This window comes from Mustela nivalis, assembly GCF_964662115.1.
Source record: "Mustela nivalis genome assembly, chromosome: 13".
NCBI classification, from domain to species: domain Eukaryota; kingdom Metazoa; phylum Chordata; class Mammalia; order Carnivora; family Mustelidae; genus Mustela; species Mustela nivalis.
Genome location: NC_139032.1, coordinates 61,682,962 through 61,710,146, shown reverse-complemented (window position 1 = coordinate 61,710,146; position 27,185 = coordinate 61,682,962). Strand labels below are relative to the sequence as shown.

Sequence of the window (27,185 nt, the reverse complement as noted above, 5' to 3'; positions counted from 1 at the left end):
ACTTCTTTCCCTACTTTTTCACTATTGATCGCCTGGCATGAATGGTCAGAGTGAAACACAAAATTTTTAGAACCTCTCTGGACTATAGAAAATCATCTTGCTCCCCAATGTCCAACCCCCCCCCCCCCAAGAGCTTCCCCGCCATCTGCCTTCCCAGCCTGGGGCCCAGAGGCCTCTGCTATGACAGGAGGCCCAGAGCAAGAGTCCCAGTTGTCTCTCAGAACCTACATGTCCATTTGCCCACCGGTCCCCAGAGAGCAATGAAATCTCGTCCCTCTGCCAGGCAGACCTTCCCGAAATCAGCTGAATAAGCAGCTGAGCAGAATTGTTCTGGGCGTAGATTTTCCTTTCCATTTAGAGAAGTGTCTAATTGTTGTTGCCGTTTTCATAGCTGAGACTGATATGGGCATCGCCTGCCTCAAGTTCTCCCCGCCTCACGGATGTCTGTGTTCAAGGCAGTGTGCAGAGGGGGTGGCCCCTGAGGGGAGGAAAGAAAGACCTTACCGTCAGAAGAGTAAATCGTTTAAGACTTTGGGAGAAAAAGCGAAGTAGCTGTTTGTCTTGTATTGATGAATCAGAAGAGACTTGTATTAGGGGTGACATAGTGGAAACAGAACCCTAGAGCCTCTCAGAACCTTCTGGTTTCTTCGGCCTCATAGAGACACAAAGAAGGGAGTTACCCACGGCATCACCAAGGAAGTATAGGAAATGGCTCGGTGCAGGAGTTGCCCCTACAGGGAAACTCTGTTTGAATATGTGGAGTGATGGGGATCTCACTACCCAACAGCATACTTTGTTTGTGTAGAAGAGACCACAGATGCCATGAACTCAACCTTTTTTGACATCAAATGCTCCAGTTCCCTCTGTGGTCTTCCTTTCCTGTGCTTGGCTCAGGTACATTTCTGGTGATAAAGAGCTCATTACCTCCTAAGGTGGGTCATCTCCCTCCCTACAAAGGGCTGGCCCCAGAGACTGAAAGGCAAGCACTGTAGGCCCTCCCTCCCCGCAGCACCATCTGGTGGGAGAGGTGGCCAGGTCATCAGATAGACGTCATCTCAGGCTGGCCAGCATAGCAGAAATGTGCACGAGGGTACAAGTCTCAAGGAGTAGGCGGCCTTGATCTCCCTTTGAGGTCTGGGAGGGCTTCTCAGAGGAGGGGGCTCATGAGTTTGGATTTCAGAGGACAACTAAGAATGAGAATTTGTGAAGGAGATCAGAGAGAGGAACAGCATTCAGAGTAGAGGGAACAGCTGGTGGCAGGCCCAGAGCACGAGCCAGAGCAGTAGGGATGGGGGGCATTCAGCGGCATGGGTGGGGTCACTTGGGTGTGAAACGCCCCATGGGGGTGGCGGGAAAGGGGCTTCACCTGCCAAGAATCCGAGTCTAACCTGATTGTTCAGTGGGGCCAATGAAGGGTTTAAACCCAGGAGACTTGCTTATGTTTGCGTTAGAGCACAGCCCCAGGTGGCCAGGGGTGGGGTTGGATGGATGAGCAGGAGGTGAGGATCGAGGTAAGAGGAGCAACTGGGGTTCCCCAGGTCCAGCGAGTGGTGGTAAGGAACACAGGAACAAGAATCAGACATTGATTAAGAACCTCAGCCCCTCACACACCTTCTTGCAACTAATCCTTGCAGCCATTCTATGAAGAAAGATGCATCACTGTTCCCATTTCACAGATGAGGAAATGAAGGCTCAAAGAGTTACATGACCTGCCCGGGTTTGGGTCGATAGTAAGGGACAAAGCCAGGACTCAAAGCCTTGTCTGTCTGACTCCAGAGCCTCTGCCCATCATGTCTGACCTGGATGGCAGCAGGAATACACAGAGGAGGGGATGAACCAGCAGGAGACACGGAGTAAAGTGGTCATCAGGCATAGCCTGGCAGGACACAGAGCTTGCCACCATGGGTCACACAGAGAGGCTCTAGTGAAGGGAGTAGCTCCTGGGGTACAAGAAGGTTAAGGAAGCAGACAACGGGGGTCAAGACACCTGGGGACTAGCAACCACAGGAAGCCCTTTTACTCGTAGGCAGGAAGGGCTAGAGAGGAGTGTTTTCCGGAACCCAGAGAGAGCCTGAGCCATGTGAACAGACCCAGCCAGACATACAGCTCTGAAGCAACGGGCAGCAAGAAGCACACGCTCCATCTCCTCTCTCCTGGCACCCTCCAGTCTCCTGCTGGAAGCTTCCAAGTCCTGCCAAAAGCCGGAGGGCAAGAAAGCCCAGGAGGTGCAGGCGTGGGGCCTCGCCTCCCAGACATAAGGAAGGGCAAAGCGTGGTCCTGGGCAGAAATTGCGGCAGAAGCCGGACTTGGGGGTTCAAAAGGAGAGTGATGGTGGGGAGGATTCCCCAGGGGGACCGCCCAGTCCCTAACTGGGGTGACAGTGGATGCCGTGGATAATGGCACCACTCCCTGAGTCTGGAGGAAATGGAGCAGTTCAGAGGAAGAGCCCGTGGGCTCAGCTTTGGCTGTGGAGTATGAAGTCTCATGGCACAGCTAGGTGTCCCCTAGGTCTCTGGTGACAGTGGCATATGCAGGTTTGGAGCTCAGGAAAGAGACAGAAGCTGGGAAAGATGTAAGGGACTTGTCAACAAAGAGAAAGTGGTTGACGCCTGAGAGTGGGGATAATAATCCAGGGAGAGCCCTTAGAGGCAAAGAGGGTTCATTTCCAGCTTAAAGAGATAGTGGAGGAGTGGGAAGAGAGTAGCATCCCTTTGGCAGAGGCCTCGCTCGCTCACTGGGCCGAGCCAGCCGGTGGCGGGCAGCTCTGCCGGTGGGGGTCCCGTTGTGCTGCTTTCGGCATCTTTCCTCCAGTGTTGTTTCATCCTGGTCCACGGGGCTGTCTTTAAATGGCATGTGAACACCACCGTGGGCAAGGTGACCCACTGGGATCATCTTGCGGAAGAATCCGCGTATTTATTTTTGGTTTTTATGTAGAAAAAATAGAAAGAAATTCAGCTTTACTCAGGTGTAGTACTTGGCCTGGCCCTGGAGCCCTGGTGCAATGCCCAGTGACAGATGCAGGAACTCTCCAGACAGCCACGTGGTTGGTCAATCCATGGCACGGGATGGCAAGGGGGCATTGTGCCAAGGGTCCCCAAGACAACCCCCAGCTCAGCGATTCGTTAGGAGGTCTCAGCCCATGCTCGTACTCACAGCAGTGATTCATTACAGAGAAAAACACGTAGAGCAGAATCTGCAGAGGGTAAAGGCCCTGGAGGCAGAGTCCGCAGGAACCCAGGCTCGAGCTTCCACGCACCGCTGCCGGCCACGCACCGCTGCCGGCCACGCACCGCTGCCGGCGGATCCCACGGGACACCCTGGATCCCCCAGTAGTGAGTGGTGACAAGGTGTATGAAACGCCATCCGCTAGGGAGGCTCACTGCATACTCTTGAGTCCAGGATTTTTGTTGGGGGCAGGTCATCAGGGCCTCCTTGCTCATTATGTACCCAAATTCCAGGGTCGCGGAAGGAAAGCAGGCGTGCAACGTAAACCACGGTGTTGGCCCAAACAGCTCAGGCCTAGAGTCACTCTTATCACTGAGGGAACAGCAGGAACTGTCCCCAAACCCAAGTTCCCAGACACCGGCCGAGGGTCAGTCTGTCCAGCAGGCCCTTCTATGGACAGGGTCGGGATCCTGGTCCGTTAACCCTTTCCCACCCAGCCCCCCTCAGCCATTCTCCGCTTTCCACTTATGGCAACATGTCACTATTTCCAGATTCCAGGTTAGATTTGTATTATTGAGGTGTACCTAATTTATAGTATTGAGTCTTTTTTTTTTTTAAGATTTTATTTATTTGACAGACAGAGATCACAAGTAGGCAGAGAGGCAGGCAGAGAGAGAGAGAAGGAAGCAGGCTCCCTGCTGAGCAGAGAGCCTGATGCTGGGCTCGATCCCAGGACTCTGAGATCATGACCTGAGCTGAAGGCAGAGGCTTATCCCACTGAGCCACCCAGGTGCCCCTATAGTACTGAGTCTTAATGAACTTAGCCTTACAGAAACAGGCAAGTGGCCCAAAAATGATTACTTCAAAGAAAACAAGTCAACTCCAAGAACACTAAGGAATGACACTTCTACCCAAGATCAGAGAGCTCTGTCGGCCACATAAAAATCAAATGAGATGATTTCATCCCCACCCTCCTTCTTCAAATATCCACGTTGGCCTTATGTTCCTGTTTCAAGTTATTTTTCTGATAGGAGAATATGGTCAAAACACTTGGAGGCCATTGTCTTACCAGTCCTGCCAACCTGTTAGCACTAAGACTGTGCAGAGATGGCCCAGGAGAGAGTTCTCGGGCTATCAGCTGCCCCTCCTACCTCGCCATCGTGTGTCCTGTCCCTTTGACAGCTGACCTCATGGTGCGGATGAACCAGCTTCGAAGTAGGAACCTTTATCTGAGGAGGCAGCAGGGGCAGGGAGCTCTGGGGAGGTGCACAAGGTGTCGGGTTCCAGGCAGCTCTGTGGCTATGTGCCATGGTTCAGAGAAATGTCTTAAATGCGCTGAGTCTCTGAGCTTCTTCATCTGCTAAGTGCTTTTCTCACTCAACTGGTGGCTACAAAAAAGTCTGTTTTGTTGTTGTTTTATTTGTTGTTTTTATCTTTGTAAACTTAATCTCGCGCCTAATAACACTTATCGAGCAAACAGATGAATGAGTGAATGAATGAATGAATGAATGAGCGATCTGTAAGGTCCTATGCAACTCTGATGGACTAGGGATTTGTGATCTGGTCACTGATTAAGCTCAGGTCTAAATTCCCAATAACTGGGCATTATTATTCCTCCCGCGCCTGTTCTGTTCACTTGCCTCGCGTTATTAGATTATAATGTGGGTAATAATGGGGCCCTCTGATGCCTTCTCCAAAATACTGTGATTCATTCTTGCCTGTGTAATTTAGCCTCACTTTTGAAATCTTAAAAAAAAAAAAAAAAAAGAAAGAAAGAAAGAACGGAAGGAAAAGGTGACGTCCACCTGTCCCGCTGTCTGCATTCAGACCTGGCACGTCCCGGTTTCTGAGCAGTCGCTCGGAACTGATGATGCTGTTGTCCTTCCTCAGGGGCCCAGCCTCGCCACCTTCTCAGCCAGATCCCGCTTCCACAGATCAAATGGAAAGGGGACATGTTCTGCCTCTGCAAACCGGAGGCTAGAGAACTAAGTTGCTAGAAGGGCAGAGTGAAGGTTCTCCACGCAAGAATTCAGCTGGGAGCATTTCTGGAAACTTCCTACACAGGCTGAGGCACCCTGGGCTGGAAGGGCCTGCTGTGTCCGATTCCTCTGGACACGAAGGGCCCCACCTGTGTGGGTATCTCCCTCTTTTTCCTATACCATTCACCTTCTGGCTGGGTTCAGCTGGGACAGGTGGGGATTTTTCCAAGTGAACTTAGCGCCGCAGAGCTGAGGGAGAGCAGAGCAAAGACCAAAGCCCAGAACAGAAGTTCACAGCCACATGGTTTTCTCACCCCAGTGAGCGGGAGGCCCTAGGACTCAGCGCCACTCAGCCTGGAGCTGGGCGAGTCTCCTCAGTTTGGGAGAGTGTCCAGGTCAGCAGGTGAGGACAGAATCTGGAGAGGGTGGGGGCTGGCCCTGATGGCAGTGCAGGTAGGGAATCCGCATCCAGGATGCCCCCATGACCTAACAGATGGTGGCAGCCATCCCAGCCCACAGGGGTCCAGCCTGACAGTCACCAGCCCAGGGCTGGTGATCAGGAGACATTTAATCGTGGTGAAAGCCAGATAGGGCCTTAGTCCTGAGCAGAAACCTTAGGTCCAAGGATGGGCTTAGGGGCCAGGCTGGCCTGGTGCTGTGTATCCAGACTCTGGGGTTGTACAGTACAGCGGGAACCACACAGCGACCATGACAGATGGGGCTAGATGGTAGGACCCAGGCAACATTTGCTTCTCTCCAAAGGCCTGAGGAGACAGGCCCCTAGTGGGAGCAGGAAGCTCATGGCACTTCTCCTCCAGCCTTCCTCCCCAGCTGAACAGCCTCTGCCATGGCTTGGAGCTGACCTGTCTGTGGCTGCCGACGAGGTGTCCCTGGGGCCAGCTCTGGCTGAGTCCTGCCCAGCTCCGCCAGAGTCATGGGTTTGCTGAGCCCTGGAGATGGGCCGTGGCAGGCTGGGGGTCCTGCTTGGTCTCAGCTCCTGTGGCTCAGTGCCCCCCTGTTCCCCGGCACCCACAACCTGGGAGCTGGAGGTCCCATAGAAGAGGTTCCCAGGGCCATCTGCTCACCTACTCACTCGGGTGAGGAGACAGGAAGTGGGCAATTATATTCACCTCCTCAGGTGTGTCTCCTCCCTTAGAATCACATAGAAGGCTCTAAGGAAGGAGAAACCAGAAGGCTGGTCTGTTGCCACTTAGTGATCCCTCCATGGTCCTGAGAGCCTCTGTGCCTCTGTCTGGGACTGGTTCCCTCTGGGTTGTGGGCCCATAGGAGGCAGATTTGGAAGTTCACAGGTACCTATGCCCCGTGCCCTGGGTCTAGGGAGCGGCTGACAGAACTAAATGTCTGTCAGATTGAGACGTGATTGAAGGACCCTTGATTACTGTAGAACTCCACACTGTGTAAAACAGAGCATTTGTCCCCATCACCTAGAACCCCCTACTGATGTTCTCATAAATGGTGAGGTTGGTCCACCTAGGAGATATTAACGTCTCTGTTTTCTCACGACCTCTAGGTCAGGACCTGGATTCTCACCGTGGGCTACACAACCGCCTTTGGGGCAATGTTTGCAAAGACATGGAGGGTCCACGCCATCTTCAAAAATGTGAAAATGAAGAAGAAGGTAATCGCTCCCATTCCAAGATGTTTGCGATGTTTCCTTAGCCATTCCAAGATGTTTGCGATGTTTCCTTAGCCTTTACTTAGCAAATATAATTAGGCGCCTACGGTGTGCTTAGCACTGGGCTATTGGCTGGGGATTCAAGCTACACACAATGCCCATCCCCACCACCTTCAGCCTCCTAGGGAGATCAAACAGCTAACAAAGCATTTACAACACATGGCAATAAGGTCTGGCTGGGGATGTCTAGGGGCAACGGGGGTACAAGCACTCAGGGAAGTCTTCCTGTAGGAAGTGACCCAGATGCTGAGACCCAGAAGGTGAGTGGGGGTGTTAGCTAGCCAGAGGCCTGAAGAGGGAACTGCATGCATGGCGCCCTGGGGAGGGGGGTGTATGTTCCCAGAGCCAGGACATGGTGTTTGCAGGGACAGGGTGCGAGACTAGCCACGGTAGGGAATCTGAACTTCACCTTGTGGGCAGTGAGGAGCCTGTGAAACAGGACACAGACCAAATGTAACGCTTGGATTTTCACCGAGGCCCTTAGAGGACAGGAGCTCGGCCTCCCTGTGGGTGGAGAACATTCGCCAACCACATGGTTACGTGCAACTAGCATGTTGACTCGGCTTGGCTCTTAGGATGTAGTCCTAAAGAAACTCTCTCCCCTCCCCCTGCTGTTGTTTTAACTCTTCTGGTGGAACAGTTCTTCCCTCACTTCTACAGAAAAAGGCAAGTCTCCTGACTTTGAAGGCCCTCCGGTCAGCAGCTAACACGTGGAGTCCATCATAATATTCAGAATTTCAAAACTGCCTTCAAAGGCACAGCTTCCCCCGACTCAGGCCTTCCATGCCCGCCACCTGGCCTGGGAAAGGGGGTGTGCTGGGCCGCTTCTTTCCTTTGCCAGCCTGAGCGGTTTCCCTGTCATCTCCTTCCCAAGGTCTCTGAACCCTCTGGAGTTGGAGCTTGGAAGGAGCTAGCATGGTGCTTGCTAGGCCTGGTTAAGCAGACCCTTTAGACTCTCCCAGGGGGCTTTGGTGGATTTTTCAAAGCCCCAGGACCAGGATGTTCCCTCCTGCGGTGTCCTTGTCATGGATGCATTACTCTTCCGAGAGGCCACATGTTGGTTCCCCGACCCCGGGCTCACTTCACCCCTCTGGCAAGTCTTGGACAGGGCTACACAGCTCTCCATCTACCCCGGCCCACATCTGGTGCACTGGAGACATGCGTGCACCCTTTGCCCACAAAAACTGGAGGGGTGCAGGCTGATCCCACTACAGCAGCCGCCCCTCTTGTTCTGCCCCCAGAGCAGTGGACCTGCTGTGGGTCTTTGAGCAGATGTCATCCTCTGTCAGGGTCTCAGTTTCCTTATCCGTAAGATGGGGCCATATTGAAATGGTACTGTCTCCTGGACTGTGGTTCTGTGTGGTCCCCCAGTGGCACCACTCACTCATCAGCCCTCCACCTGCCAGAGCTGCTTTAGGAGCTGCTGTCTGGGTGAGGGAGGACAGTCCTCTTTGTTCTGTCCCCTGCCCCCTACCTGGACCACCTTAGGGAAACTGCAGGCTGCTTTTAGAGGAAGGAAAGAGTCTGTCTCTGCCACCCACACTGCCTGTGCTCACCTGAAGGGCCCTCCTTCATAACCTCAGCATTTGTGACAACTCCCTTTCATCTATCCTGACTGCACATTTCATTCAAATGGGAGCTTTTGAAAACGCCCAGAAGTTTTCCAACCCAAGCCAGTTGAAACCACGTCTCTGGGCCTAGAATTGAGCATCAGGAGGTTTTATGACTTTCCCAGGTGATATTAATATACAGCCACAGTGGAAGACCTCGGGTCTAGATCAAGGCTACTCAGAGTGTGGGCTGGTCCAGCAACACGATAGGCATCACCTGGGAGCTTGTTAGAAATGCAGATTCTTGGGCTGCATGGCTGGCTCAGTCAGTTGAGCCTCCTACTCTTGATCTCAGCTCAGGTCTTGATCTCACAGACATAAGTTGGGGCCCCACATTGGGTTCCATGCTGGGCGTGGAGCTTACTCTTAAAAAGAAATGCAGAGGGGCGTCTGGGCAACTCAGTTGGCTAAGCATCTGCCTTTGGCTCAGGTATGATCTCAGGGTCCTGAGATCGAGACCCAAATCAGGCTCCCTGCTCAGCAGGAGCTCCTCCTCCCTCTTCCTGCCCCTCCTCCTGCTTGTGCTTGCGCGCTCTCTCGCTCTCTCGCTCTCTCGCTCTGTCAAATAAATAAATAAAATCATTAAAAGAAAGAAGGAAGGAAGAAGAGAAAAGGAGAAATACAGATTCTCAAGCCCCACCCCAACTCCAAGAATCAGGTTCCTGGATTGAAGCCCAGGGTCCTGCCTTCTCTCCCCAGCTCCCCTAGCCATGCCGATGCAAGCCAAAGTTTGAGAAGGCCCCAAGGGACCAAGTGACTTCTGGGGCCCCTCCTGCACGGTGGCTGTGGTTAGAATTACTCTGCCATTTATGACAACTCCATCCTGGCTTCGAAGAATCACAGTGTTGATTCCTTTGTATCAATATGTGATTCATCCATATTGTCATCTGTAATGAAGACCAGCCCTTATTTTCTATTACTCATGGATCGCTGAGCAAGAACACTCCAATTGTCTGGCAACAATTGACAAAACATGTCAGGGAAGACTTGGGGAGTTCAGTTGTCTGAGAGCTCTGTGGGGGGCAGGGCTGAGGGGTGGCCTCACCTGCTGGGGGGCCAGAGCAAGGCGACTGGTTCCATCCCTGGGCGGCCGGGCCAACGGAATTCAGGCTGATGGTGGGCCAAGTGCCCTGGAAAGGGGCTTGTCTGAGAAACTGCCAGGGGCTTGGAGTACAGGATCTGATCACCAGTTTTGTCTGGTACAAAAAAGACTAAGGCCAGATGAACACACCATTCCAGGGGGAGAAACTTTTTGTTCGCTTTCTAGTTATTCCAGAACAGGTTTGCAGTGCTGCCGCCAAGCATCCCTTATCAACAAATAAGAGGAGATTAAAGGTGTAGAAGAGAAATTTATACCTTATATGGAGCAAAAGCTCAAGTCCAGGAACCAGATTGTCTTAAAAGGGCTGCAGCAACTGCAGGTCAAAACTGGGATTGAACTCTCCATGATTCCAACCCTTTATAGAACCAAGGTTAGTTTTTATTGTTGTTGTCTTGTTTCATTATTATTTTTTTAAGTTTAGGCTTTTTTTTTTTTTAAGATGGGTCCTTTCATTTTTTTACTGACATGTTTACTAGATTTACATAAGTTGGTGAATGCAGTATACACTGTTTTCACAGTCTTTTTATCCTCCTTGTCCTTCCCTTGATTGTGCCTCCTCCTCCCCCCACCCACAATGGCATGCCCTCCCAAACACTCATATACAAGCTTTACCCCATATGGCCACATTTTAAAGACATTAAAGGAAAAGAAGCCTATTAAAGGACATACTGACATACGGTGACTTCATGCTTCTAAATCTGGTGTTTTTATGGCATGTTACTGGTTTTTTTTCTAAAGCTCAATTATAAAATCTTGAATTGGAAGACTTACTACAGTCTTCATTCTGCCTCTTAATAGGACCAAATTGAGGCCTTGAGACAAAAGCAGAGATGAGATCTTTTTTTTTATTTTCTGCAGATTTTTTGGAGGACACAGCAAGTTCACTACAGGGGTGCCTGGTTGGCTCAGTCAGTGGAGCAGGAGACTCTTGATCTCAGGGTAGTGAATTTGAACCCCATATTGGTTGTAGAGATTACTTTAAAATTTTTTAAATTAAAACAAAAAGTCAGGTTCCCATATGATGTGATACTTTTGCAGAGAGAACCATGGGGACATCATCTCAGACCTTCATGGGGGCTCAACTTCAATAAAATGCCAAGAGAGAGCTTTTGGCAACTTCACCAGAGAGCACCAGTCGTCTGAGTGATACACACTGCACAATTCTAGGGGCACAATTTACTTTGTACTCCCCTGGAATAGCATCCCTGAAACCAGGCAGTGAGTCAGTCCTAGCAGAAGACCAGTCTGAATCAGTCAAAATATCTAAAGTCTCTTGAAGAAATAAATAAACCAGGAATCAGACAACTTTTTCTGTAAAAAAAACAGCCAAATATGGACTTTGCAGGTCATAGAGTTGCTGTTGCAACCACTAAACTCTGCAGTTGGAGAATGAAAGCAGTCATAGACAAATACGTCAATGAATGTGTATGGCTGTGTTCCAATAAAACTTTATTTACAAAAACAAGCAGTGGGCCAAATCCATAATTTGCTGACCCCTGCTCTAGAAAACAGTGGAAAATGACATTTAATAATAATAGCTGACAACCATTGACCAGTTGTAATAAGCCAGACTTTGGTAATCTAAGACAGTTTATGTGGTTATTGCGAGCATTTTGTAGATGAGGAAACTGGCTCAGAGGAGTTAGGAAACTTACCCATGGCCACAGAGCTCACTAGTAAGATTCACAGTCAAATCTTATTCTAGAACCTGAGCTTAATCATTATTAGTGTATGCCTTTGCTCCCACTGAGAATTGAGCACTGGTAACCTCCTAGTTTCAAAGAGAGAGCTCAGGGTAATGACATCAGTGTGCACCGACATAATCAGTGTTGAGCACGTTCAAGGTCACTGCCTCATGGAAGGCAGGCTGTGAAAAGTCATAGAACTTTTGTGTCAGGGTATCTGAAGGTGCTGGCCCTTGCTGATGGGGGAGGTTTGGTGAGGGAGAGAGGACTCAGAGGCTGAAGCCAGCAACTCCACCTGCCTGATATTTACAGCCCCGGAATCTTCCTGACCATCACAATAGTCACTGCTCTGAATCAAGCCTCCTCCCAGCTCCTACCTGGCCTCCTATCGGAGGCTCCCCGCCTCGGCTCTACCCTTCCATGCGGCAGAGGGCTCCCCATCACTCCTGTGCTTAATGATGCCACTTCCTCCTGGCTTCTTCCTGAGGCTCATTCACTCATTCCCGCAAAAATTCCCTGGGAAGGTCTGAGAGCCAGCCTCTGCCCTAGGCGCCGGGGCACAGGAGGGAGACTAGTTGGTCCCTGCCTCTACTCTGACCAGAACATGGCTGCAGCCCGTGCCCTGGGCAGGGTACGCCTGAAATCCTAGCGGAGCAGCTGCTCCGGCTCAGTGTTGAAGTCAGATTAGGGGGGTGCCAGCAGGAGGTCGGGAGAAGGACCTTCCAGGGTCAGGCACAGCGTGGGCATGTGCCTGGGGCTCAAGCAGCCCTGGGTGAGCATTAAGAAAGGAGGTGACTTGCAGCATGTCCTCTGTGTTCTAAGCTCCTCGGGCATGTCTTTCTTTTGCCCTGCTTTCTCAAGGCTAGCAGGGGTTTGCCTAATTCCCCAGAGAGCAAGGGTTAAACAGGATTTCTGCAGAGCCTCGGTGGTTCCCTGGGTTCTTCTGGAAAATCTCAAAGAGGCAGCTTTGCCAGTGCCCAGCCCCCACATAAAGCAGTTTTGGTGGATTTGATCTCTTTGGCAGGAACTCAGCGACACTTCCCTGTTCTTTTACAATTCAGCAATGCAGAGGCCTCTTGAGTTTGTTTCTCTTTTTAAAATGGCTCTCATCATTAAAAGCCAGACCTGGTGATATTTCTTAAGCTTCTGCCTCAGTTTGGTTTGTTTTTCTAAAGGGTCTTCCAGAACAACTTCATTACATTAGCTGTTGGGGGAGGGGGCACATAACCGTGCAATGAATGAAATACAGGTTATCTTCAGAGCTGGTAACATTTGTCCCTGGGCCAGTCCCCATCAAAACAGACCTACAGTGGGGTGGGAGTTCCACCGTGTAATTAAGACATCCCCGGTGGCAAAAAGGGATGAGAATTAGATTGTTTTTTAAAAATTTTCCTACCTCAATTAGATCCATCAAACTTTTTTTTTAAAGATATTTATTTATTTATTTGACAGAGAGAGAGAGAGCCCAAGTAGGCAGAGAGGCAGGCAGAGAGAGCCGAACAAAGAGCCTGATGTGGGGCTCTATCCCAGAACCCTGAGATCATGACCTGAGCAAAGGCAGAGGCTTAATCCAGTGAGCCACCCAGGCGCCCCAAATCTGTCAAACTTTTAAGTGCCTACTGCTTGCCAGGCCCTACTGCGGATGCACAAAAAAGTAAAATCGACTTCCCTTCTGTCAGGGGGTCCCCAGTTTCCTGAAGAGGATGGAATAAGAAAATACAGCATCTGGTCACTACAGCATCTGGTTGGCCCTCGAGTGTCTGAGGGTGTGGACTTTGGAGAAAGGCAGAGCTTGGTTCAAATCTGGACTTCCCATCTTCTGAGCTGTATGATGCTGAGCAAGTTCCTTAGTCCCTCACAAACCTCGGTGTCTTCATCCATAAAATGGGAATTATTAGGGGTGCCTGGGTGGCTCAGTCAGTTGAGCATTTGACTCTTGGTTCTGGCTCACGTCATGATCTCGGGGTCATGAGTTCAAGCCCCGTGTCGGGCTCCCACACTCAGTGTGGAGTCTAGTTGAGATCTTCTTTCTCCTCCTGCCCTCTTCACTCGTATTCTCTGTGTGTGTGTGTGTGTGTGTCTAAAATAAACAAATCTCTTTTTTTAAGTGGGAATAATAGTAGCATCTGCCTTTATTAGAGATAATATGTGTAACCCATTCATCAGCCTAGAGGCAGGCACAGAGTACGTACTCACTAAACATTAGCTATTCTTCTCTGTGTTCTCCTAATAGCAGTAACTGTGACTTCTCTGGCTAAGTATGTGATCAACATGCTATAGGAGTACTTAATTCTGCTGTGGGAGTTAGAGGGGACTTCGTGGAGGAAGTAACCATAGATCTGGGCCTTCAAGGATCATTAGGAGTTTGCCAAACAGATAGAAGAGAATGTCTCAAAGAGAACCAGCACCTAGAAGGTCTGGGGGTAGGAGTTGGGGGTGGGGCGCTGACAGTCACAGCAGATCCAGAAACTAGGAGTCCTCAAACCTAAATAAATGTGTCTTGGGCGTGGTCGAGCCCAGCTCATGCAGGGCCTTGAATGCCAAGCAAAGGAGTCTGGCTGGATTTATCCTGCAGGTGATAGAGAGTCTCGGGGGGTTCTAAAACCCCTGAGCCCGCCCCTCAGCTGGTGGGGAACCTCTCTCACATCTGCTGCCTTCTGGCCCTGCCCTCCCTGCAGATCATCAAGGACCAGAAGCTGCTGGTGATTGTTGGGGGCATGCTGCTGATCGACCTGTGTATCCTGATTTGCTGGCAGGCTGTGGACCCCCTGAGGAGGACGGTGGAGAGGTACAGCATGGAGGTAAGTGCCCATGGTGGCAGGAGGGGCGCCTGCGGGGATGCTGCTCCCAGACACCCTGGGAGGGACAGGCAGCACATCGCCCCGACCGGCCCAGGTGCGCTGCTTAAGAAGAAATCAAGGTCGTTCCAGGGGAGTCTTCACAGCACCACGTGGACCCACATTCCCCATCAGAAACCATCAGAAACTCCTCATTTAGTCTGATTTCCTTCCATTTGACACACATTCCAGACAGGCCAGATAGAAAGTCTTCATTCCTGGGGGAAACAAGGTGAAAGGATTGTCTAGTGATATTAATATATGCAGAAATAAGAAATGTTGGATTATTTAAATGAGTATGTTCTCTGCACGTTGTCAAAGCCCCTATTAATAGGATCCATCCGCCCAGAAATGACATTGCGTTTCAACCTCTTTAAAGCAAGTTCCCCTAAGGAATGGTACTCAGGAGTAAACATTCTGATAGCTCCTTCTGGTTACTATGAGATTTTCAAAGTGAGGAGTTGTGTTAAAATAAAGACCCTTACATAGAAGTACCTGAAATTATATGTTTTAACAGTCTTGTGTTCAGCCATGCCCTCTACTCACTCTGGTCTTCCCAGGATGCTCCAGAGTAGGGAAGTTCAAGACCCTTTGGAAGTTGTGGTTTTGTTGCTTTGCTCTTAGGACAATTAACCTTGCCTTTGTAGGAGACGGCCGGGCTTGGATGGCGGGTGCCATGCGTCCTGATCTTACGGCGTAGCAAATTCTACCGAGAGAATCAGACTCTGCATTATTAGAGAAATCTTCTTATGGACTGTAGTGTTCAGATTCTTAAACTAATGTGGATATGGTCGTTTTATGCCCTGGAGACAGGTTTTTACCCTTCCAGACAAGATGGTTTTCTAGCAAATAAGATGCCCAGCTTAGTTTGCAGGGGAGCGGATAGAGGGTTTACTCAGCGTAGTGAGAAGTCAGGAAGCCAGAGCCCAGGCAGAGAATGCCGTTCCCTGCCCACGCAGACATACTATACTCCGTTAGGGCCGGGGTCTCTGTCTCATGCCTCCCGCCTCACTTTGGGAGGAAGCAGAACTTCTGACAGGCACGACCCGTACTGGTGAGGAGGAGGGCCCAGACTCGAGCTGTAACCGTGGGTCGAGGGGGCAGGAGGTGCCTGGGGCTGCTTCCAGAGGGGAGGAGACACCTGGTCACCACTCCTGGTATACAGTTTGCAAAGGAGCTGTCCTGCCCCCGCCCCACTCCACCCCGGGGGGTTTCCATACACTGCCAGGAGTTGGAAATCCAGACAGCATGTCAACAGGAGGAAGAACCACCGTGGCTGACTGGGCTTCTTGGCTCGGGAGAGCTGGGGGGTTGCTGATCCCAAGCCCTGATGGCAATGATGGCAACCGCAGTAACGGTGATAGCCAGCTTCGTGCATGAACTCACTGAAGCCTCCTAGTAACTGTGGCCCGCATGCTACCCTTAGCCCCATTTTAGTGACTAGGAAACAGAGGCCCTAAGACATTATCAAAGTTACCCAAGGCTACCTAGCAGGTTAGCAGCAACACCACTAACTATCCTCTCACACGCTATGCTACCCTCCTCACCCTTCAGCACACACGCGGGGCTCTGCGGTTCTTAGGGGCTCTTGCCGACCCTGGCCACAGGCACAGATCTATGCAGTGGGCAAGGCAGGGAAGCGCTTTCACTTTATGCAGGCGAGGGCTCGGGCTAGAGCAGCGGCCAGACTGAGGACCCAGGATATCTGGGATGAGAAAGCGAGTTAGACAGATCCGGCCAGAAGACCCGGAGCTGGGCGGAAGGACCGAGGCCGGACCTGTCCTCCACTCAAGGTTAAGGTGGAGGCCAAGTACGCTCCGGAGTTCCCCCATGCTCTGGCTGTGGCATGGAGGGGCTGCAGGGCTGGTGTCAGCCCGAGTCAGGAGACTCAGGAAGGGGACCCGGGAAGCCGGTCCTCTGGACCCTTTAAAGAAGATCAACCTTGTGCAGTCGGATTAGAGTAAGCCACAGTTCGCTGCTGCTGACCGTCCATACCTTTCTTCCCATCCTTTCTGAAATAAGTACCGAGGCTCTCTGTGGCTTATGCGGAGAAACCTACGCCGTGTGCGACCTTCCAGAGCAAGGGGTCTCAAATGGAGGAGCGGGGAGAGGGGCCCCGGAAATGCCTCACTGCATACACAGATGAGGAGACGGAGTCTGGGGAGGGGGCGTTCCTGCTCAGGGACATCCAGACTTTCCAAGGTGGGGCCTGGAGAAGGAGCAACTCCCTGGCTCTCGGCCCACACCCTCCAGCTCGGTTTCCCTCCAGGTATCGGCTGAGATGTCTCTGTGAACCTTTTCTGGCCTGCTCCTCTTTTCCTCCTCTTATTTTTAGGGTTGCCTTGTCATTCCGTTGCCATGGCAGCGGAACCCTTTGATTCGTCGACCCGCAGCCCTGTCGGCTTATTGCCGTTCTCCCACCAAATAGCACCAGGCAGCGGGTTGATTTCTCTCCGACCTGCCTCTGTCAGACACAGCGTGGTGGCCGAACAGTGTGCCAGGCGGTGGGCTGTCCTAAACTGTCCTTCAAGGGGATGTTTTTTTTCCAGGACCCTCAGTGAGAGAGAAAGTCTCTGCTTGAGGGCGAAGCGATCAAAGACCTTTGTGGTCCGTCCCCCCCCCACTCCCCATCGACCTTGGACACCTTCCCTTGCTCTGGACACTCTGGAGGCTCTGAACATCTCAGGATTCGAGTCGTAGCCCTTGCTCTGTGTCATGATTTCAGGCTTTTGCCCATGCTGTTTCCCCTTCCAGAATGTTCTCTGACAAGCAGATGAACCTCAGTTCCAGGGCCCTGGGTTATCTCTCCAGGGATGTGTCTCTGAGTTCTCTGGCTCCACCAAATTTAAGCTCCTGCTCCTCCCCACTCCTGGGACTGGCTTCCCAACACTCCTCTGTCGGGACACTTAGCGTGCTGTTCAGCTCTGCTGTGGGCCTTCCTGCCCCGGCCCTCACTGGACTGCCAGCTTCTCCAGGACAAAGCCACGTCCCAGAGACACCCCACCTCCACACACACACACTGCCCAGCCAGCACCCCTGCCCACATCTTCCACTGGCGAGAGAGAAGTAAGCACGGGAGCCATGGCCACTGAGCTCATGACGCCCACCGGCTAGTTGGGGGCGGCTAGTAAACACACACATGACCAAGCAGGATCACTTCAGATCATGTCGATTCTGTTAGCAGTTAGAAGTAAACAGGATGAAGAGTTGGCCAATAACGGGGAGGACCCGCGGAGGAGATTCTCCCAGCAAGAGTATGTGCAAGTGTCCAGAGAATGAAAACCTGGTTCTGTGGTCCTACTAGAGACATCCCAGCTCCGCGCCTTATTCATTTCCATGCGAACAGTATTTATAGGGCACTTGTTACATGCCAGACGCTATTCTCAATGTACTATATGTATCATTTTTAAAATGTGTACTTAATAGGCTTTTTTGCTTAGAGCAGTTTTTGGTTGACAGGAAAAATTAACAGAAAGCACAAAGAGTTCCCATATATACCCCACCCCACACCCCACAGTTTCTTCTATTATTAGCATCTCGCACTGTGGAGTGTATTTGTTACAATTGCTGAACCAATATTGATTCATTATTATTTACTAAAATCTGTAATTTATGGTTAGGTGGGGTTCACTCTTTGTGTTGCACGTTCCATAGGTTTTGCCAAATGCAAAAGTCATGCAGCTGCCATTACAGGTCGTACAGAAGGGTTTCACTGTCCTAAATGCCCTTAGTAGTCTGCCAGCCCCTGGCAACCACTGATCTTTCTGTTGTCATCATAGTTTTGCCTTTTCCAGAATATCATGTAGTTGGAATCATATGGTAGGTAGCCCTTTCAGATGGGTGTCTTCAGCTTAGCAACACAAATTTAAGGTTCCTCCATGTCTTTTCATGGCATGGTCACTCATTGCTTTATCACTGAATCATATTCCTTTGTATGGATGTACCACAACTTATCTGCCCATCAGAGGACATCTTGGTTGCCTCCAAGTTTGGGCAATCATGAATAAAGCTGCTATAAGCATTTTTATGTAGGGTTTTGTGTGGACATAAGTTTTCAGGTCATTTGGGTAAACATCTAAGAGCATGATCGCTGGCTCATATGCGAAATCTATGTGTAGCTTTGTAAGAAACTGCCAAACTGTCTTGCAAAATGGCTGGACCGTTTTGCATTCCCATCAGCAATGGATAAGAATTTCTGTTTCTCTACATCCTCAACATTTGGTGTCAGTGTTTTGGATTTTAGCTGTTCTGTAGGTACAAGGTGATATCACATTTTTATTTTTATTCACATTTTCCTTAATGATGTGTTATGTGGCACATCTTTTCATGTGCTTATTTGCCACCTGCATATCTTCTTTAGCGAAGTGTCTGTTTAGGTCTTTTACTTGCTTTTTAATGAGACTATCTTCTTATTGTTGAGTTTTAAAAGTTTTTTGTATATTTTAGATGCCCGTCTTTTATCAGATATGTTTTGTGAATCTTTGCTCTCAGTCTGTATCCTGTTTTTTCATTCTTTTAACAGGGTGTTTTGCAAAACACAAATTGTTTACCTTAATTAAGTCCAACCTATATTTTTTCTTCCATTGAGCATGTTTTCAGTATTGCATCTAAATACTCATTGCCAAGCTCAAGGTCACCTAGATTTTCTCCTGTTATCTTTCAGAAGTTTTATAGTTTTGCATTTTACATTCAGGTCTATGGTCCATTTTGAGTTACTTTAGTGAAAAGATACAAGGTCATTTTCTAGATTCATTTTTATGCATATGAATGTCTCATTTTTCTAGCACCATTTATCAAAAATACTATTCTTTCTCCATTGCCTTTGTGTCTTTGTCATAGATCAGTTGACTATATTTGTATGGGTCTATTTCTGGACTCTCTATTCTATTTCATTCAACCATTTGTCTGTTCTTTTGCCAATACCACATTGTTCCGATTACTATATGTTTATAGTAAGTCTGGAAGTCAAATCGCTTTCCAACTTTATTCTTCTTCAATATTGTATTGGCTATTCTGGGTCTTTTGCCTCTCCACATAAACTTTAGAATCAGGTTGTTAATATCCACAAAGTGCCTTGCTGGGATTTTATTTGGGATTGTGTTGAATCTGTAGACCAATTTGAACAGGATGGATATCTTAACAATATTGAATCTTCCTATCCATGAATATGGAACATCTCCTAATTTGTTTAGGTATTCTCTGAATTCTTTTTATCAGAGTTTTATAGATTTCCTCTCATAGATCTTATACATATTTTGCTAGATTTATACCTAAGTATTCTATTTTGCTTTTAGTAAAAATGCAAATGGTGTTGTATCTTTCATTTCAAATTCCAGTTGCTCATATCTGGCATATCGGAAAACAGGTGACTTTTGTATACTAACCTATATCCTACAGCCTTGCTGTATAATTGTTTATTAGCTCCAGGAGGAGATAATTTGTTGACTCTTTGGAACTTTCTACCTAAACAATCATGTCAACTGCAAGCAAACCATTCTGTTTCTTCCTTCCCATCTGCATACTTTTTATTTCTTTTTTGTCTAATATTTGTATTAGCTAGGGCTCCAAGTACAACGTTGAATAGGAATGGTGAGGAGACGTTCCAACCTTATTCCTAGAGGGAAAGCACCTAGTTTCTCACTATATTAATGATGTTGGTATATTATTTTTTTTTTCTTAAAGAGAGTGTACGTGTGTATGTGTATGTGTGTGCGAGAGAGATACTTTGAAATAGTTCTGCTGGCCAAAGCCAAAAGTGCCTTTGGGGAGGTGACAGGAAAGACAAATGAAGATGTGGTCAGAACCTGATCGTTAGGGACATTATGTGCTAAACAGAGGAGTTTAAACTTCAAAATTAAAGACATTCAATCAGGGAAGTGACATGATCAGGTTTGCCCTGGCTACAGGGTGAGAAGGAGGGGCGAGGCTGGAGGCCCAGAGATGGCTCAGAGATGGTTTTTGCTATAATCCAGGCAGGAGCTGACGGTGACCTAACGCAAGGCAGTTGCAGTGGGAACAGGGAGAAGTGGGTGGCTTTGAGAGAGATTAAGGAAGCAGATATGACAAGCCTTGATGATTGATTGACTCTAAAGGGTGGGACAGGGAACCAGCAGGGGCAGTGCCCGGATCTCTGGGTGGTGGATGGCAGACCTGTTCACTGAGGCAAGGTGCAGAGTAAGGAGCAGGTTCGGCAGAGGGGCTCAAAAGACGCAACACGGAGTCTTGGGGCATAAAGGAGTAGTTTGTCCAGTAGACTGAGATGGGGGTGGAGGGCAATTAACACATCGAGGATGGGAGCCATGGGAGTGAGAGCAGTCACCCAGGGAGTGGGTGCAGGAAGAAGTGAAGACGTCCTGACGAGAGCCTGAGCACCCACAAAGCCCTGATGGGACAGAAGCCTGGGGAGGGAATTTTGAGGTAGTGGTCAGGAAGGAAGGAAGGAGCCAAGGGAGAGAGCTGCCTATGCACAGGGGGCATCTGAAGGAGGGAGAGCTCCCTGAGACAAATGCTGCAGACCAAGGTGAGGAATGACAGGTCCCCCCTCCCCGACTTGGCCCCAGGCTTAGTGCTCCCACATTGCATCTCAGCCCTCCCTTCCTCTGCCTTACAGCATCTGATGGGAAGATTGGCCGTTTCTGCATTTCAGATAGAGCAGGTGTGGGTAAATCTGCCAAGTATGCAAAAAGGGGTTTTTAAACTATGATGTGTATTCTCAAGGAAAAGGGGAAAGACTCGTTTTTGAATACTACTTTACTAGTGGTGATGGTGAGTAGGTGTAATATACATGGGTCTGGAGTTCAGGGAGATGTGTAAGCCTGAGATGGGAACTTGGACGTGGTCAACATATAAATGGCATCGAAAACCTGGATGAGAGCACAGAGACAGTGCTGGGATAGAGGGTGGGGCATATAGATGGAAAAGAGAAGGGGACCAAGGACAGACCCTCAATTGCTCCAGGGTTTGGACATCAGGAAGGTAGGAGAGAAACAGCAAAGGACCTAGAAGAAGTCACCAAGATAGGAAGAAAACCAGATGAGTCTGGTGTCTAAGACACCACGTGAAGAAAGTGTTTCGAGAGGAAGTTTTGATCAAGTAGGTCAAAGGCTGCTTTTAGATCAAGTAAGATGAAAACCAAGAATTGACCCTATGTGTATTCATACACACACATAGGGGATTTTTTTCTTTTAAGGAAAATAATTTGAGATAATTTACCCTTAAAGTAAAAGCAGGATATACTAATGGTGTGAAAATAGTCTTTACATCTAGTGGAAAGGTTGTTTGTTTTTTCCCCAAACCTGCCTTCTACACCAGGCCACCTCTTACCCTTCTGCTTGACCGCTCTGAAATGATTTTGAAGGGAAGAGAAAATGGCGGACAGCACTAGAGGTCGCTGAGCATTGAACACCCCACAGAGCCTCAGGGCAGCCACTGGGGCAGCATCCTGAGAGCACCTGCCCTCCCTAAAGACATCCCCCACCTGCTCCCAGGCAGGTTGCAACAAGAAACAGAATCACGTGCAGTCCAGTCACCCATGGGAGCCATGTGTGTGGCGTTTATTTATGGATATGGTGAAAGGCTATCTCCACAGGCTGCAAGCACCCTCCTTCGAGAATTCCCAGCACCTGGGTTCTATGGCTTTCTGGCCTTTTGGGCAGTAATCAAGGTAAGGGCAGTCTGGAACAGAGGGGTATTTCAAACTTCCCTCCACGTTCCTTGCTTTTACCATCCTTTTTGCGGAAGCAAACCAGGGCTTTCAAAGTCATAGACTACACTTGGCTTTGAAACTGGTGGCTTATTCCAGTATGTTTCTATGGCAACGGATATTGGAAGAGGCAAATACATAGAGTTTTAAATAATTTTAACTCTTATCTTCTACCTCCCTCCACAGTTGCTCTGCAAAAAAAAAAAAAAAAAAAAAATCCAATCACAGAGCACATACTTTCTGAAAACATCTGGTATCCTTATAAAGCTTGTCCAACTTCCATCTCACTCTATTCATTTTTAAATAAAGAGATACCAGAATGGCCAGGGTGAGGGTAGTGCTAAGAATCGGGGTCCACTCTGTCCACTCTGCTCTGTGGGCTGCTCACAGGTGGCCTGGTGGTCCAGAGCTTTGATGCACAAGGTCACCTTCCAAGTGCTGTGTCATCAGTGTCAGCCCTGGACAGTGGGACAGGATTTTATCATCCCTAGTCATCCATGGGGTCCAGGATGGCTGGGCTGGGGCCCTGGCCAAATGCGGACCAACTCCAGGCAGGGGAGTGGGACGCCCCACAAGGACCTCTGGCAGAGTCTGCTAACTGAGGCCTGCCCCAGTTGGCCTGACTACTCCCCGGAGACAGCTAGAGCCTCTGAGCTTCTGGCAAAGTCATTCTCCCAGTTCAAGTCCTCCCATCAGCTAGAGGACGAAGCCCACACTCCTTAGCGGGCCAGGAGGTTCTGACTGCACTTGCCTCCCTGTCTGTGACCCCCTCCTCACTCCTTGAGCTCAGCTACCCTGAAGGATCGGCCTTCCTCCACTCCCTCACGCTCTCTCTTCCCCCACACCTTTGTACGTGCTGTCCTCTCTACCCAGAGCATGCTCCTAACCGCCCCAAAATGCCATCTTCATGCAAAAGTTTCCGATTTGACCTTCAAGAAGCAGCTCAAAAGCATCCTCTCCAGGACCCTTTGGAACACGTGGACCGCCTTGAGTGTGTCTGCCTAGGCCCCTTCCTCTCTTTGCCCTCTCATTCCAGTCACAACACTGGTAACTGACTGTGCACCTTGGCCCCCCAGGTCTGTGACCTCCTCGGAGGGCAAGGCCATCTGTGTGTCCCCAGCACCCACTCACTGGCAGGGCCTGGCTCAGAGTAAGTACTCGGTAAATATTTATTGAATAAATTGTTTCCTCCACCTGGAACTCTCTCCCCATGCCTCCGGATGTCCAAATTCAACCCATCTGTCTGGGCCCATTAAGCCGGCTTCTTCGAGAAATGTCTTCGCCGAGTTGCAATTTAATTTAATACTACACCCTCACCTTTTATCCTGGGCCCACTTATGGGGCTAAAGCTGCCAATTGAAGAATGATTCAGCATCTTTTCTAAAGAACTGTTGTTCCGCTTGTAACTTAGTGCCCCTGAGTTGAAGATCCACAGCCTAGATCCTCATGGAATATACCGCCAGGAAATGGGCTGTGCTCTCTCCGTGAACTTGTATCTACTTCCTTCCTTCGATCAGGCAGTTTGTAAGTGAATAAGCGGCTCCGTTTTCTTTTTAACCTTGGCTGCCAGAAAGTAGGAGCCAGATTCAACATTCCAGCGGCAATAACCATCTTATCTCGGGTTCCTGGAGGATTATCTCGCTTTCTGATCGTGTGTCTTTATTTTTAACTGTCCTGTTGTGTTTGGGCTTTTATTGTGTGCTGCCTCAGGCCCTTTGGGAGAGCAGGCAAGGTGTAAATTCCATATTAAGTTATTAAAATGAGAATGCCGGGCAAGATTTAATTGGAATAATATGCGAGAGAGACATTTAAGGATGTCCACAGATACTCGCCTTCTGGTGTGGGTCCCAGCTTGGCCCCGGCTGCAGTCAGCATTGTGGGCCCCATGTGTGGACAGACGGGCTCTGCCGGCCGTCGCCACATTTCTGGAACATCTTGTATCATCAGAAGGCATCTTAGATATGTGAGAGATTAGTTTCTTTCCTCTTCCTTGTTGGCTTCCCTTTTGCCTTCAGGAAGCACAGCCCTGAGGCTAGAAATTCTCTGGTCCTTTCTGGACCAGGTGCTGCTCTGGGGTGGGGGGGGGGGGGGATCTGTTTACTAGAAATTCTCAAGTACCTGGAGCAGAAGGGCTAGAAAATTCTCTGGGATACTGTTGTCTTCTGACCACTGCGTGTCTTGGTAAAACCATTCCAGGTCTTGAACAAAAGGAGCCTTTAGATTTTGATGATTTTTTTTCCCCAACCCCACACATCCGTGTTGGCAGAAATGTCGGCTGGGGTGCCCACAGAGACCTTCCCTCTTTTTAGGGGGGAAAATTCCAAACAACTTACTCTTCGTAAACTATGTGTCATTGGGGTGTTCCCTCAGCATTTATAGGATAGGGGTAGGGGGCACTGTCTGCCATGCTCAGCCTCTCTTAAGGACTCCATAGCCAGGAGGGCAAGATTAGCTCCACACAGAGAGACACGCGCAGGGGGAGTTGTCGTCGACGGCATCTTCTCTCTGACACAGGCCCCCAGATTCTCGGTTTGAAGTTTAAGTGACAGTGCTGAGAGACTGGGCTTCCTTTTCTAAAGTAGGAGCCAGGATTGAATTTGGATTTAATGTGCCTCAGAGGATGAAAAAGCAAGAGAGAACCTGTATCAGGGTGTGCGAGGTTTTGCTGTGGTAGGAGAAAAAAGAACAGAAAACTCTGGACTGGAAATAGTAAGCGCTTGTCCATCAAGGACTAACTCCAGCTTCTCCCATAGTGTCCAAACCCAGGACGCAGCTGTTGGGGCCGTTTGTGTGGCAAAGGGAAAGCGTACACGGTAAAGCGTGCCCTTACATTGAAAGCTCCCACTCGCACAGCATCGCATGTCATTTCCACGCATGTTTTAGTGGGAAGAACATGTTAACAGCGAATGCCTGAGTTCAGTGGGGCAGGGCAAAGCAGTCCCGCTATGTGCCCATGGGAGGGAGGACCAGGTGCTGATGTACAGGGTTCTCTATAGATAGTACAGTGACGGTAGCACATTCTATATGCATGAGTCTAGCACATTCCATCCAACTTCCTATCGCTGTCACAAATACTGCCCCGTCCTAGAATGTGAGCTCTTTCAGGACGTGGTGGGAGGAAACGTTGTCTTTTATTCACTGCCAGACCCCCAGCACCTGGAAAAGCACCCAGCACATAGTACCCAATAAATAATAGTAATTAAATAATTGAATGAACTCAGCCTTAGAGCAACCACATTAGGACGTCAGTGGGATATTCTCTGAAAGGTATTGTACTAATCCTGCAGACTCTAGGACCAAACCCTTTCCTAACCCATCACTCTGTCCACCTCCACTGCTACCACCAAATTCCAAAGCACCATCATGCTCAGTATTTGGCCTCCCAGAAGGGGGCGCTATGAGGCAAAACTGCCCAAGAGATGGGATTACGTGGAAGAACCCTTAGGGTGGAAGGCACGGAAGTTGTTTATTTTTCTTATCCCGAGTTTCTAAGCAGGCTCCCTGCTCCCACTCATTGTTACTTGCAAGCCATTCTCCACACCGCAGAGAGAATCATTTTTGGTGGTTTGTTCTGAGATGTAATTCAGATGCCATAAAATTCGGTTTTAAAATGTATTCCACAGGGAATTTTCATACATTCAGAAGACTGGGCGGACATCCCCACTATCTAATTCCAGAACTATTTCATCATCCCCAGAATAAACGCCTCTCCTTCGGCCCATCACCCCAGAGTTCCCATTCCCTCCAGCCCCTGGCAACCAGGAATCTGCTTTACATTTCATGGATTTGCCTGGTCTGGACATGTCCAATCAGTGGGATGGTACAACACGCATCCTTTGGGGTCTGGCTCCTCTCACTTGGCATAAAGTTGTTTAGGTTTCTCCATGTTGTAACGCGGATCCACGCTCACTCCTTTTATGACTGAATAATATTCCCTTTTATGGATATACCACATTTACTTGTCCATTCATCAGTTAACGATATTTTAGTTATTCCCACATTTTGGCTATTAAAAATATTGCTGAGCATTCATATACATGTTTTTATTTTTAAAATTTTATTTATTTATTTGAGAAAGAGAGAGAGAGCATGAGAGGGGAGAAGGTCAGAGGGAGAAGCAGACTCCCTACGGAGCTGGGAGCCCGATGTGGGACTTGATGCCAGGACTCCAGGATTATGACCTGAGCCGAAGGCAGTTGCTTAACCACCTGAGCCACCCAGGTGCCTCAATATACAGATTTTTGCGTAAACATGTGCTTTCAGTTCTCTTGGATACACACATACACACACACATACACAGAAGAATTGCTGGGTCATATAAAGTGCTGCTTAACATTTTTAGGAACAGAGTGGCTGCACCATTTTACATTCTCAGCAGTGTATGAGGGTTTCATTTTCTCCACATTGTTGCCAAAAATTGTATTCATCTGCCCTTTGAGTATAACTATCCTGTTGGGTATGAAGGGATATCTCATTGGGGTTTTGAAGAGAATTATTATCAAATAAGTAATCAGGTGCATGTTGGCCATTTGCATGTCTCCTTTGGAGATTATAACTCTTCAAGTCCTTTGCCCACTTTTGATGATTTGTCTTCTCGTTGTTGATTTGTAGGAGTTCTTTATGTATTCTGGATATTACTAGATCCTTATCAGGTATATGATTTGGGAATATTTTCTCCCGTTCTGTGGGCTGTCATTTCACTTTCTCAGTGCTGTCCTGTGACATGCAAAACATTTTAAAATTTTGATGACATTCAGTTTATTTATTTCCTCTTTGGTTGTTTGTACTTTAGATACTGTAACTCAGAAACCATTGCCTGATCTGGAGTCATGAAGATTTATTACATTCACTTTTTTTCTAAGAGTTTTATAGCATTTGTTTTACATTTAGGCATTCTGTCAAGGTGTTGTTGTTGTTGTTGTTTTTCATTCTATGTTTTGAGTTAACTTTTTATACTGTGTGAGGTAACAGTACAAATTTTTCTTTTGCATGAAGATACCTAGTTGTCCAAAGACAATTTGTTGAAAAGAATATTCTTTCCGCGATTGAATAGTCTTCTAACCCCTATACAAAATCAATTCACCATGGATTATGGGTTATTTATGGGTTCTCAGTTTTATTCCATCCATCTACATGTCTGTCCTTACGCCAACACCACACTGTCTTGATTATTGTCACTTATGGTAAGCTTTGAAATTGGGAAGCGTAAGTCCTGCGACTTCATTATTCTCTTTCAAGACTGTTTTGGCTATTCAGGGTCCCTTGATTCCATTAGAATTATAGGATCAGTTTTTGTTTGCAAAAGAGACCACGAAGATTTTCATAAGAGTTGCATTGAATTTATAGATAGATTTGGGAAGTATTGACACATTAGCTAATTAACTAGCCACACATGGCCCCCAACATTCT

General features: G+C 48.7%; 1 protein-coding gene across 1 annotated transcript in view; it reads left to right on the top strand.

Annotated features, from left to right (window-relative positions):
* Positions 1-27,185, top strand: part of GABBR2 (gamma-aminobutyric acid type B receptor subunit 2) — a 337,637-nt gene that overhangs the window by 271,257 nt on the left and 39,195 nt on the right. The window contains exons 12-13 of the mRNA XM_082696761.1: positions 6,676-6,783; positions 13,916-14,038. Of these exons, the coding sequence (XP_082552887.1) occupies positions 6,676-6,783; positions 13,916-14,038 (231 nt within the window). The remainder of the gene's footprint in view (positions 1-6,675; positions 6,784-13,915; positions 14,039-27,185) is intronic.